Below are 12,326 nucleotides of genomic sequence, written 5' to 3'. Positions count from 1 at the left end.
TCGAAATTATTTAGTTAGGCTGGAGCAATTTTAAGAGAAGATTGCTCCAACCTAACTCATTAGAAGTTATGAGTAATTTTAACTGTAGGATCCATGTACAATGTGACTTACCATAAGAGCTATTTTTCAAGAGTTAGGTTAAACAATTTTAGCTAACAGTAAAATACAAACTTAAATTTTACCTTGACATCAAATTCACATCCACCCAGATGGAAACTTGTCAAAATAAGATGGAAAAAAAAATGATCACATTGAAATTCTATTGGTATCTTACTTTCAGGTGCTGACCATACTAAATATAGAATTATCTTGAATTAAGTCATCAAAAGTATCATCACATCAGAAGTTATTCTTCTTTGTCATTTAAGTTAAAGAATGAATTTAATGCTTCAATAATATTACAAAGTATCACTTTATGATGTATGGCATCTCACAATCTGTACAGTTATGGTTTTATTTTACATATGAAACAACAACAGAGGACTTGAACATCTGCTACCTGGATTTTTGGTCAATGCATCTTCAAGACCATATCAGAAGGTATATCAGAAGGTAACACAAAATATTTTGTCTTCTCAAAAATCAAAAAGAAGCTTGGTTAGAACCTGGGTCCGTGAATTCCACATCACCACAAACAGTAATTTTTGAACTTGAGCAGGTTGTTTCAGCATTCTTGAGGGTGAAACCGTGAATGATTGGCAAAGGGAAGCCTTGTCGAAGTTGTGCATTTGCATATGGCAAGAAAACTGTTTGAATAAGAGTCCATATGACTGGCTGCAATAGGACAAGGATGGTATATTGTATATTTAGCAAAATATTATTGTCATTGCTCATTAACCTATTTTCCTGAAAAGAAAGGAAAAGAAAACTTGTATTATTATGGCACAGTTTACCTGAATGAAATTCAACCTAAGATTGCCAATATTGCTCCATTTCAATGACATTGAAAAATCATTTAATTTCAGACTGCCACCAAGTTTATTGCCAGATATTCTTACTATACCTGAGCCATGAATTTCCTGCAGAAACACAAATCAATAGAACAAAATGAAAAGCTATATAACTTCTCAAAGCGATAAAAACAACCATGTCTAACTTCTCAATAATGTAAGAGTCTAATCAGGCATTCAGTACAAACAATTTCATCGTATAGGCAAGAAGAGCCATTTTGAAAAGTCAAATTAATTTAGCTGCTCTTTCTGATAATCATTTTAAAAAGGTAGGAGTTTAAGAGCCAGGAATACACAAACTTTTATTGAAGAGAGGTAGACCAGACGTTTCTGTTAATGTAGCCGTAAATTGAATGGAATGGAAGAAAATGATCTTTATAATGAATCCCAACAAGATTAGGATTGAGGCTGGGTTGTGTTCATGGGAAAGAAAACTCATCCTTGTGTCCACATCTTAACAATCATATTTTATCACCATAGCCTCATTACTTATTTCTACTTCAAAGACAATACCTGACACAGTCTAAGAATCATGGATGTTGTGATCAATCAATGAACCAACCACAGCATTGGAGGAAAGAAGAACAAAGTATAACATAACTTATAAAGAAGCTGACAATGAGACAAACAATGTTTCACATTTCCATCAACAGACTTACACTTACCAATGAAATGCATGCAACCGGTATTACTTGGTCGGCTTCCAAAACATCAATTATCAAATCCGCATAAACAATTGCATCAATATTGTGCTCTGATACCCTTATGCTTGGAGGTGAAGATAAAGAGATATTTAAATTCATGTCATCATTTGGATATTTCTTGTACAGTTGAGGCACAATAAATCTCCATCCAGCAGTGTTTAAAAGATACTGATCTGGCACTTTATCAACAATCCATTGCATAAATTTTGCCTGATACAAAATGTAAGTTCTATTTAACATCAATGGAGTACAAATACAAAAAGAACTATAATAAGAGGGCATACTTCAAAGAAAATTTGAGGTAATCCAAAATAAATTTTCCCATGGACACAACCACAAGTTAGGACCTTACTTCTTGAGGCTATAACATGTCAATTAATTTGATGCAACAGAGATGCAATGTAGCCTAATCCAACTGGATAAGTAGGTTCAAGCTATATCCAATAAACCTTTTTGGATCCAATTATTTCTTCCTAATATGTACTTAAAGAAGTCCTAGAGCACAAACAACAAATAGGGAAGTCCCAGTGCACTAGGCCAAAGTGTAAAACAATTCACTGAAGATTGGAGTGGTCACTGTCAAAATACATTTGAATCAAAAGAGTTCACGTAAGGGTCCAGAAACTGCAGTTAGTAGACCATATTACCAAACATACATTATAATATAAGGCTGATGCAGAATTAAAGACAGCCTCATCTAGTGAAATTCCAAGCATTTTAGATGGATCTGCACAGAAAACTGAAGGTTGCGAATTTTTGTATTCATTATTCAGGACTGGAATCTTTTTCCTTGCAGTGAATAACCCATTAATATCAAACCCAATGGAAGAATTACTCAACGAAGGATCCTTAACAAAAGTCACATTTAGAGAAGCATTATCGTCTACTGGAATTGCTTTTGGAAGAGACTGCAGAAACGAATCAAGCTTTGGAATCCCTTTGTGGAGTTCCTTAGTAATAGCATTTTCCACCGCAGCCCCTATATGCCCTTCAAAAGCATTTATCATCCTGCCATACAAGAAGAAAAATGGTTAATCCACAGAAAAAGATAATTCAAAACAGTGATAGAAAACCTTCAGGGAGAATTTCTCTAAATTTGTCCCTTCCCATTAAAACATTAAAAATTATGATGACCCTCTCTTGTCTCCTCCATCAGGGGTGGACTGGAGTCTAAAGTTATCCCCTGTGAAAGAGCCAGCCCCCTTTCAAGGATTGCAACATCACAAGTCAAACATACTAAACTTTCAGTTTTATCACATTATTTGACCAATTTTCATATAAAATGCTCATAAGCAGTTGGAAAGATGAAATTATCAAAATGCTTCGTGTTGGCTCTCTCAATAAAATGTGCAAAATGCCTATAAACTAGCCATGATAACATATAACAAAACAACAAGCAGGATGATGGAGATAAGCAGTGCTACTAGTTAATCATGCAGTGAGTTTCATGTAGAGAATTCATTTCATACCCTTGATAAAGCCAAGATGCTCCTCCATCCAATTTTATAGAGATATCTTTAACATAACAACCACAATCTATAAGAGACGACCTCAAGGTTCCATTCCGGTTCTCCAAGCCTAATGTAATCCCCACTTGCATGCCTTCAACCTTACCCAGAATCAGCATTCATCAATTCCCTTAGTTAAAGGCACATAAAACATGAGAAGAAAAACACAAATAAAGAAAAACAAACTAAACAAACGAAGAAAAGCAAACTAAGCTGCAACCACAAATTCAAAATTATATAAAAGTACGTTCTTTACCAAAATATTCATGCGGCAGCACAAGAATATGAATAATCAATAAGAAACAAAACATGTGCTTTGCCAAAAACGATAATCAATATTAATTTCCATCACAAACAATCACAAAAACAAAATTTGAAAAGAAAAATCTAACCTTTACTTCAAGCTCATAAATTTCCCCTAATTGCAACTGAAAATTAGCGTGCTAAAACCAAATATATAAATCTTAATAATAATTCTTAAAATGAAATTATTAATTTTGATTCCTTTATCAGCATTAATTTTACTGTGCATAATGAACAAAACGGAAACAACTCAAATCCAACCCCAAAGATATCTAATGGGCAAAAAAAAAAAAAAAAGCTTATATATTACACCTGAACAGAAGCGTTTCCTTTATCAGAAATCTCCACAGGAAAAAACCAAGCACTGTACTCATAAGACCAACTCATGCTTAAATTACAAGTAGTCCCCGATGCAATAATTGCAACCCCTTTATCTCCAGGCTTAACATTAGAAGAAAATACATTGATTTCATATATGGTGATATTCGACAAGACCATATCAACGTTACCCAGAACTGGGATTTCAGCTGTTCTTTCAATTCTGGGCAAATTGAGAGGAATTACTGAGGAAATTGCTTTGGTTATGAGTAAATTCTTAAGAAAGTCGAGACCTTGTTGAGATATTAGGATTGAAATAAACGCTTCTTCTTCTGCGGATTGGAGATTTTGGGTATTAGAGGGGGTCAAGAGAGAAATTATAAGGATAAAGAGAAGAGTTGGTGCCATTTTTGAGGAGCTTTTTGGTTTTTGATTTTGCAAATTTGGAATTTTATTGTTTCAGTCAAATATTATATGCAAAGAAATTTGATGGAGAGCGACGGTACTAATTGGAATGTGTTGGGCTAAAGTGAACTGTGACGAAAGAAAAAATTTTTTTCCCTTTTCTTTTTTGGATTAATATGGCTAAATAAATTTTAAAAACCTTCTAAAAAATAAGAATGTTAAATTAAGACATTTTCATATATTTTAATTTCATTACTATTATTATCATTATTATTATTATTATTATTTCTTAATTTTAACAATTTTATTTATAATTAATTAAATGATTGATTCATTATTATCAAATCATCGTTTATTATTACTTTGATTCGATTTTTTGTAAAATTGAATTATTTGATCAAATCGGTCATATTTTTGTTTCAACGAAAAAGTTAATTTTGGTTATAGTCGATTTTATTGAACTTATCTCAAATGGGATAGTCATGTTAATAATTTTTAGACTATATATTTGTTGATAGTTATTTTTACTGAATATTTTAAATAATTAATAAAAAACCTAAGAATTATCAAAACAATTAATCTTATATTTATAATATTCTCTATAATTCAAAATATAAGTCATTTAAAATTTTATATTAACTCTTATAAATTATAATAAAATAAAGGAAATTTTGATTAAATCAAATATTTTTTATTTAAAACGAAGAGTTAGTTAGGAAAGTACTTATTAGATTTAATGTAAATAAAGGTAAGAGAAACATTATTTATTATTCCATTGAACTTTTTAAGATTGTGAGAGTTTTTTTTTTTATCAAACATTAAACATTTTAAAATTTAGCATTTTATAAGGACTAATTTAAATTTTTTTTACAGTCATATATACGGATTTTAGAATCTTAATTAAATAATTAATGCTATTTTTTATTATTTTAAATTAAATACTAAATACTTTTTAATTGGATCCGCGGTATAATCAGCTACCAGCTAACCCTCTAGCAGTTACTAAAACAACAAGTAATAGAATTCAACAGCCCTTGACCAGTATGCGTTCGCTTAATTTTTTTTCTTTTTGCAGTATATGTTAAAAAAAAAAAAATTGAAAAAACAACGTAAATAAATAAAAAAAAAGATCCAAGCCCCCAGCCAAAACACGAGCATAGCATAATCATAATCAAAGCCGAAGATGGCCCTGCAGACTGGCGTCTCCACCTCTAAAGTTCTCATCCTTGCCGGCGCAGGTCTTTCCCTATCTGCTTTCCTTTGTCTATGTGCCCTTTTGAATTTTCTATCTGATCCTGTACTTGATGGCAATCTTAGTTTTAAGCTCATCAATTTCAGTTTCCCTAGATTTCCCTGTAATTTTATTTTGTGTATTGATCGGTGTCTTATTTATGGATATTTTTAAAGGTTTGACTGGTTCGATTGTATTGGGAAATGGAAGATTATCTGAACTCATTGCGCAGCTTCAAGAATTACTCAAGGGTGTTGATGAAGTTAATATCATGCCCTACAAATACGATAGTGCCGTTCTTGCTGCTCAGGTATTTTTCCTTTTTACACTTCTTCGCTTTAGAATTTTTTATTGATTTAATCTGTTTTTACCAGTTTGACAAGAAAATCTCATTTTTGGGAAGTAAAAAGCAAAGGGAATATTTGTCAGTTGAATTCCCAAGTAGAAACTATAGTGTAATCGGCTGGTTTATTTAAAGTTTCCAAATTTAAAGACTATAAAAGCAGGGTTGTTCAATGCTGTGAGGCTGTTAGAATACAAGTGACATTTATGGTTTACTCTTAATGGCTTAAATTTTTGAGTCAAGTATGGAACTCTTGTTGAAGGTTAAGTTTGAAGTAAGTTTGGTAGGACTAAGGTGTTGTTTTGGATTTATCATTTATGCTTATGTTTAAGAAATGCTGACAGTCGAACTCCATGAGTGCTCTATTGTTGAAAGAATTTGTTTTCGACTTGAGTGGATAATTTCTTGAATGCTAGTCACTTGAACTCTGGGAGTGCTTTAATTTTGAACACAGTTCTATTCAAGTGCATGTGCATGAATAGAAAAGTTTCCGTATATAGTTCATTTAGTCATTTACTCTCACAGGATTGCTGGTGTGTGCATCAGAACTCATTTTCACTGAGTTCATTCTAAAAGAAAAAATTCTCATCCGGACGGGCACATTGAGACTCAATGTTCACTAAAAGATGGATTGATCCCTGGTTTTACCTTTTCATGCTAATATGTATGCATGCACATAAACTTGACCACATGAGTACTCTTGCTTATAATATAAAGATATAGACTAAATCAATAACAACAAACTTTGAAATTGCATTTAACCCAAAAAAAGATAGAAACAGTATTTTGGTCGGGGTAATTGATTAAATATACCTGATTAGAAAAAAAAAATTTCATCCAATGCATGAAAAACTAAAGTTCAAAGCACTTAAATAAATCTTCATTAGAATGGGAATCAGAAATGGATGTGAGTTTGCCACCTTGTTTGGACAGAATTTTTGACACCAAATTCACTTTTTTCTTGCATTATGGTTCTAGTATTAATATCTGCGAGCTGTGGCAAGGTTTTTGGATTTGGTTAGTTATCTTGGTAAGTGACTCTACTGGTGGCCAGGACTTCGTCTGTTTCCCAAAACTGCCTAGATTAAGTTATCTTCAAGACAACATCTAGTTGATAAGGGATAAAAACTGTTATGTTGATTAACAAAGGCAATGGAATATGCAATTTCTTAATTTAATTGCTATAAGATCTTTAATTGGTGTCTTCCAAAGATTGTATTTTCTGATGGGTTTCTTGCTTGTGCCCTTTCCTCAGATTCGTCAATTGGCACAAGAGATTAAGGAGTTAACACTAGCCAACCCTGTGACCATCTTTAATGGGAATGCTTCTTCTAGTGGTGAGTCGCTTATTTTACATTTATAGTTATTAAGTAGTTTATTAATGCAATTTCCATGAATTGAAAGCTTTTTTTTTTTTGGATAATTATTTGAAGGAAAGTAGGGCGGTGACTCTATATTGAACTACAAAGTAAAGAACCAAAGAAACATGAGTTAGTAGGAAATATTTCATTCTCCCTTGCTGCTAGCTCAACTCCCATCCGCCTATCTTGAATTGAAATTGTTAAGGGAAAGAAGGGTAATCTAAATTTTTATAAACCAACAATGGAAAATAGAATATGATCACGAATGAAGCCTGGGTAAACTATTTTTCTAGCTGTAGCAAAATCACTTTCTTGGTAAAGAGGCTATAGGATTGAGGTTACTTAAATGGTATTTTTATATGCTCTAAAGCACTCTGTTTCACTTAATGGGTTCAGAATTAGTTAAAACATTTATAAGTTGCATCATGGTATATGATATATGCCTATATAAGTAAAACTATGCAAAGTTGCTCACACATGTTCCTGTGTACACAGGGAGTTTTTCGTCTTATCTAGCGCCAGCTGCTGCACTAGGAGCGATGGGATATTGTTACATGTGGTGGAAGGCAAGATTCTTATGACTCAAAGTGAAGACATTTTTTTTCTCACAGCAGATGCTGTTTGCATTTGCACTTCTGAGTGTATAGCTTCTTCTTTCTGATTATAGGTATTTATATAATCTATTACCTTTATAGTGCAGGGATTGTCGTTTTCTGATGTAATGTTTGTAACAAAGCAAAATATGGCAAATGCTGTTGCTACTGTGTCTAAGCAATTGGAGAATGTTTCTGAAACATTGGCTGTAAGTAAGATGGGATGGTCTTTTGGATAGTAATTGCTTTCCCAGGTGGCAATTCTTTTCTTTACATGTTTGCAGTATTCTTAGTCCTTTTAACAACTATTAATTTTTGCAGTCAACAAAGAGACATCTGACAAAGAGGCTGGAAAACTTGGATTGGAAGATGGACAAGCAGATAGAAACATCTAAGCTGATTGCAAATGATGTACATGGCACTTTTTATCTTGTTTCTATACATAAGTATTCTCTATTACATACATAATACATATCCATATCCTTCCTTTAGAAGATACGCTTGCGTATCTATGCAAGCAAATCAAGTCAAGTCAAACAAACTCAAGGCATATATTGGAGCATGAGCTTGTACCAAGTTTCAACTCCGTTTGATAAGCTGTGACTGGATATTGAGCTTATCATGTGATTGAATAACAAAAGGCCACTTGAGCTTCGAAGTGGCCTCACACTAGATTGCAAATATTTTTAAAGTTATTATGAAAACAGTGTCATATAGGTTTGCCTTGATTGGAGTTTTGCCTGTTTGATTTTTCAGTCCGTTCTAGCAAACAACATTTAAGGTTAACTGCTTTGCCTTTTGAGGGCATCTCTGCCCTTTCGCAGTTCACTTTACTTGGAACCATGTGTTAATAAACAGACATGCTGCCTACTTCATTGGGCAGATTTATTCCAGACCATTACAAGATGCCAAGCTTTCACTTTTGTTTCCCAAAATCGTTGTTGCAGTAAAAGCTGGAGTTGATATGAGAAAGCTGATTGTGCCTATATATGCCCCTTGTCTTGTCTAGACACTTTTCCTCAGTCTTTATTTGATAACGTCTGTCTGATTGTCACTCTACTACTTAGTTTCTATTCATTTAAACTTTCTTGTAGCATAATCCTTTTTCTTCATATTTCTCATGCATAAGCAATTAGCTCGCACTAATCTTCTCTTATGGTTATGATGTCATTTATCCCAAAAAAAAAAAAAAAGTATCATGGCTGCTTCTAAATATCTTCATAATAATTCGAGAGAGGGAGATTTAGGCAATATATATATATATATATATATATACCTTTTACATTCGCTAAAGAGTTTTATTTTATAATTTGCCAATTCTGAGAAAATAAACCAATTAAGAAGAAGTTTAGCACAAAAGGTATCAGGGGTCACTGGCACATATGATGGCAGAAGTACCAGGCAACCAACAACAAGTGCATTTAGGGATGGGACTATGTCTGGATTACTTTTCCGTGGTCATTTTTTCCTAGGACTATGACTAAGTGATGGCCTCTGCAATGGGAACTGTAACTAAGTTTGCATTCATTACTGTTCCTATTGAAATGAAATGTACCTGCAAATCTATAGATTGCAAATCTATAGATGTGTATATCTGAGAAAGGGGAGAGATTTTGCTGGCAAACGTTGTAGAAGTATAGAAGTGCATCTCTGCTTGTACTTATGTGCAAATTATTTGCTCGCAGGTAGATGAGATGAAAACAAACCTTTCCCAAATTGGTTATGATGTTGAAACTATCCATCAAATGATAGCTGGGCTGGTGAGTTTCAATGCTTGTTTTTATATTTAAATTTCTCTCTAATTATAAGATTTGATATTGGTTCTTGATATGCCAATGAACTCTGCAGGAAGGAAAGCTTCAGCTTCTTGAGAGCAAACAGGTTATTTTCAAGTTCTCTAATCAATATTTTTCTTTATAACGCTTTTCTTAAAAAATTTTAAGTGATTGAATTTGTTGTTCTTTTTCTCCCTATTCTTGCAGGATGTAACAAACTCAGGTCTCTGGTATCTATGTCAGTTTGCTGGAGGCTTTAAAGATGGATCTGGTGCAAAAGTTTATCAGGTCAGATATTATATCTACCATCAAATTGGATATATCTTTATAATGACAATGGGGGTATTGGATGTTTCTTCTTGCTCAAGGCTGAGCTTGGTCTAATGAGTTCATGTTATGCAATTGTTGGTATGTAATCACTCCCATCTGAATAAAAGTGAAGGCCAGGCTAGCTAATGATCAATATAATTAAAACTGTAATTGGATATTCAAATTGTGGCCTTTTTTTAAAGAATTATAATGGGGAAATTATAATCAATTAATCAATTTCCACTCAATAAAATTACAGCTCCCAGTCAATTTCTCCTTTTTAACCATACTGTGTCTATGATCACTTTTGCATGATAGAGAGGAAAGGTGTAGAAACCCTAATTTTCTAGAGAGAGAAATTGAGGTTGGGTACAAATATTGAAGTTTGTGCCCTAGGCTCTACTGATAATTTTTTTTCAAATGGCTACTATTGAAAAACAACTGTAATTTTTAGGTCATTATTAGAATACCCTTTCTCTCAGCAAGTTTATCCAAACTTCAACATGACATGCATTGTTCTCTTTGTTATGGGGATCTGAATGTAAATCTTTATTAATTCGTAATGCATCCACATCTGCATTTTTTTTTTCAGTCCCTGTTTTTTTTTTTTTTATTCGTTTTCCATCAAATTGAGCTATTTTTCGAATTTTGGCAGGAAGTTGGTGCTAAGCTAGCAAACCATTCAGCATTGACAAATGAGGAGAGGTCTCTCAAGGTAAGTCGAGAATCCTAGTTCCTCCACTGTTGTCCTATGTTCTTTTCTAATGCAACCCGACATAAATGTTTCAGGGCCTTCGATTTATTGCTGAAGCTAAAGAGCTGGATACAGTTGACAAACCAATCAAACACGTGAACAAAAATGATCTTGATAACTTGCCTAGCGGAAAAATCAAAACCGTAAAAACAAGAATACACAGGTCATATCCAGTTGGGCTATCGTTGACTCGGGACTTAATAGGTTCTGGCGTGTAACCATAAACATTTGGCTTTATACTGCATATGAATATTTGGATTTTGTAAGCAAATCCTGTTTGCATTCATTTCCATGCACATGCATGGGTTTTAAGGTTCCAGTTGATTCAAAAATTCAAAAATGTCTTTTAGCTTTAGATTATTACTATAGGAGATGTTTCCCTTTGGCTGCAAATGAAAGCATACAGAGCGTATTTTGCTGTAACTAGAAAGTCAGAAGTGCACGTTTGATAATAATAGAACAGCCATTTGAAGATCATTGGTGATACTCGATTTGCTTGATTACAAAAATTCAATTTGTTGAATGATTTTCCATATATATTGCTATTTTGCATTTTAACTCCTTTTTTATTTCTATAAGACGTGTCAACTCACATTTTCATTGAAATGAAATCATTTATTATCTTATCTATTGAAATAGTTTTTTAAGGTAGTGTGTAGTATTTTGACCGGGATTTAAAACGCTATTTATTTATTATATTGTTCAGTAGCTGTGGTGAATATTTACAGTGGCATTTAGGGATAATGGGAATGTTTCATAAAATGTTTCTCTGTCTTATGTTTACAATTATTAGTTTAAATTTAACAGCTATAGCTAAATGCAAAGAAAACAGCTTTAAACTAAGTTATGTTTGTTTCCGTAAAATAATTTGAACTAAGTTATGTTTGTTTCCGTAAAATAATTTGATGAAAAATATTTTTCATGACTTATTTTTTTAATGATGAAAAAATATTTTTTTAATGACTTATTTTCCATTATTTGATTATAATATTGAAAATTAGTTAATAATATTAAAATATTTATCTTATAGCACTATAAAAAATATTAATAACAATAGAAATTTTATAATTTAAAAATTTTATTGTTAAATATGAGAAGAATTCAAAAAAAAAAATGTGAATTATAAAAACCGCTGGTAGTTGGTGATAAATGGTGACTGATTAATAAATTAAAAAAATAATAAATTTATATGGTTTATCAATGTTCAGAAAATATTTTACTCTCTCGAATATAAAAAGTTATTTTAGAATGACTTAAACGACGAAAAATTGTGAAAAATATTTTTATATAAGTTATTTTACCGAAATAAACGGAACCCAATATAGCTAAGAAATTATTTTACTTCTACCAACTAATCAAATAATTATTTTTATTAAACATTTTGCTTTAGACATGCAAATCAAACAGCTAAACAATTTTAAACTTCGATAGCAAAGTAGTAACAACTACTACGACAACAAGCATATACAATATGTATAGCTGTTTGGACTTCCAATTTGTCTTGCTAAACTTCTAGAAATATTGGTCAGAGATTACTGGTTTGTCCCTCCAATTTTTAAAAATCAAAATGACATTACAGTTTTGATCAAGATTATTATAGTACTTGCTTAATAAAATGGTTTGCTATATGAAACAAAATGTTCTATTGCTTCGATTTTTCATATGTTAACCGAAAAAAAAATTTTTAGTGGCTCGAAGATATATTCAGCTATGAATAACACCCTACTAGTTTCCATTCCGAAGATAACAAAATCTGCAACTACGTCTCATTT

General features: G+C 32.2%; 2 protein-coding genes across 3 annotated transcripts; one reads left to right on the top strand and one right to left on the bottom strand.

Moving 5' to 3' along the window:
* Window positions 1-293: 293 nt before the first annotated feature.
* LOC105640883 (lipid-binding serum glycoprotein family protein) lies at window positions 294-4,312 on the bottom strand. Of its 2 annotated transcripts, none has more exons than XM_012225284.4 (6): window positions 3,778-4,312; window positions 3,124-3,263; window positions 2,311-2,662; window positions 1,616-1,864; window positions 894-1,019; window positions 294-774 (listed from the first exon to the last, which is right to left on the bottom strand). In XM_012225284.4, the coding sequence occupies exons 1-6, from the start codon at window positions 4,189-4,191 to the stop codon at window positions 583-585; spliced, it is 1,473 nt and encodes a 490-aa protein (XP_012080674.1). In that variant the 5' UTR covers window positions 4,192-4,312; the 3' UTR covers window positions 294-582. The 2 variants fall into 2 exon arrangements, with proteins under 2 accessions (XP_012080674.1, XP_012080676.1); XM_012225286.3 differs by having other exon boundaries at window positions 3,124-3,292; window positions 3,778-3,917.
* Window positions 4,313-5,267: 955 nt separating this feature from the next.
* Window positions 5,268-11,031, top strand: LOC105640884 (golgin family A protein (DUF1664)). Its single transcript, XM_012225287.4, has 11 exons — window positions 5,268-5,426; window positions 5,596-5,729; window positions 7,018-7,099; window positions 7,619-7,689; window positions 7,824-7,925; window positions 8,038-8,127; window positions 9,402-9,476; window positions 9,565-9,597; window positions 9,699-9,779; window positions 10,456-10,515; window positions 10,590-11,031. Exons 1-11 carry the CDS (start codon window positions 5,372-5,374, stop codon window positions 10,770-10,772), a joined length of 966 nt encoding a protein of 321 aa, XP_012080677.1. The 5' UTR covers window positions 5,268-5,371; the 3' UTR covers window positions 10,773-11,031.
* The last annotated feature ends 1,295 nt before the right edge of the window (window positions 11,032-12,326 follow it).

The sequence above is a fragment of the Jatropha curcas genome, chromosome 3 (assembly GCF_041381405.1).
Source record: "Jatropha curcas cultivar XTBG-Jc1 chromosome 3, XTBG_Jcur_1.0, whole genome shotgun sequence".
Lineage (NCBI taxonomy): Eukaryota > Viridiplantae > Streptophyta > Magnoliopsida > Malpighiales > Euphorbiaceae > Jatropha > Jatropha curcas.
Note: the sequence above shows the minus strand (reverse complement) of the source record. Positions and strands in the feature narration are given on the sequence as shown.

Excerpts from the sequence above, each read along its gene's own strand:
- LOC105640884 (XM_012225287.4), top strand. The coding sequence starts at position 5,372 with ATGGCCCTGCAGACTGGCGTCTCCACCTCTAAAGTTCTCATCCTTGCC. Across the intron at positions 8,128-9,401 it reads CTAAGCTGATTGCAAATGAT|GTAGATGAGATGAAAACAAA; the intron begins GTACATGGCACT and ends ATTTGCTCGCAG. Across the intron at positions 9,477-9,564 it reads ATCAAATGATAGCTGGGCTG|GAAGGAAAGCTTCAGCTTCT; the intron begins GTGAGTTTCAAT and ends TGAACTCTGCAG.
- LOC105640883 (XM_012225284.4), bottom strand. The coding sequence starts at position 4,191 with ATGGCACCAACTCTTCTCTTTATCCTTATAATTTCTCTCTTGACCCCC. Across the intron at positions 1,865-2,310 it reads CATCAGCCTTATATTATAAT|GCAAAATTTATGCAATGGAT; the intron begins GTATGTTTGGTA and ends ATTTTGTATCAG. Across the intron at positions 775-893 it reads TTAGGTTGAATTTCATTCAG|CCAGTCATATGGACTCTTAT; the intron begins GTAAACTGTGCC and ends GTCCTATTGCAG.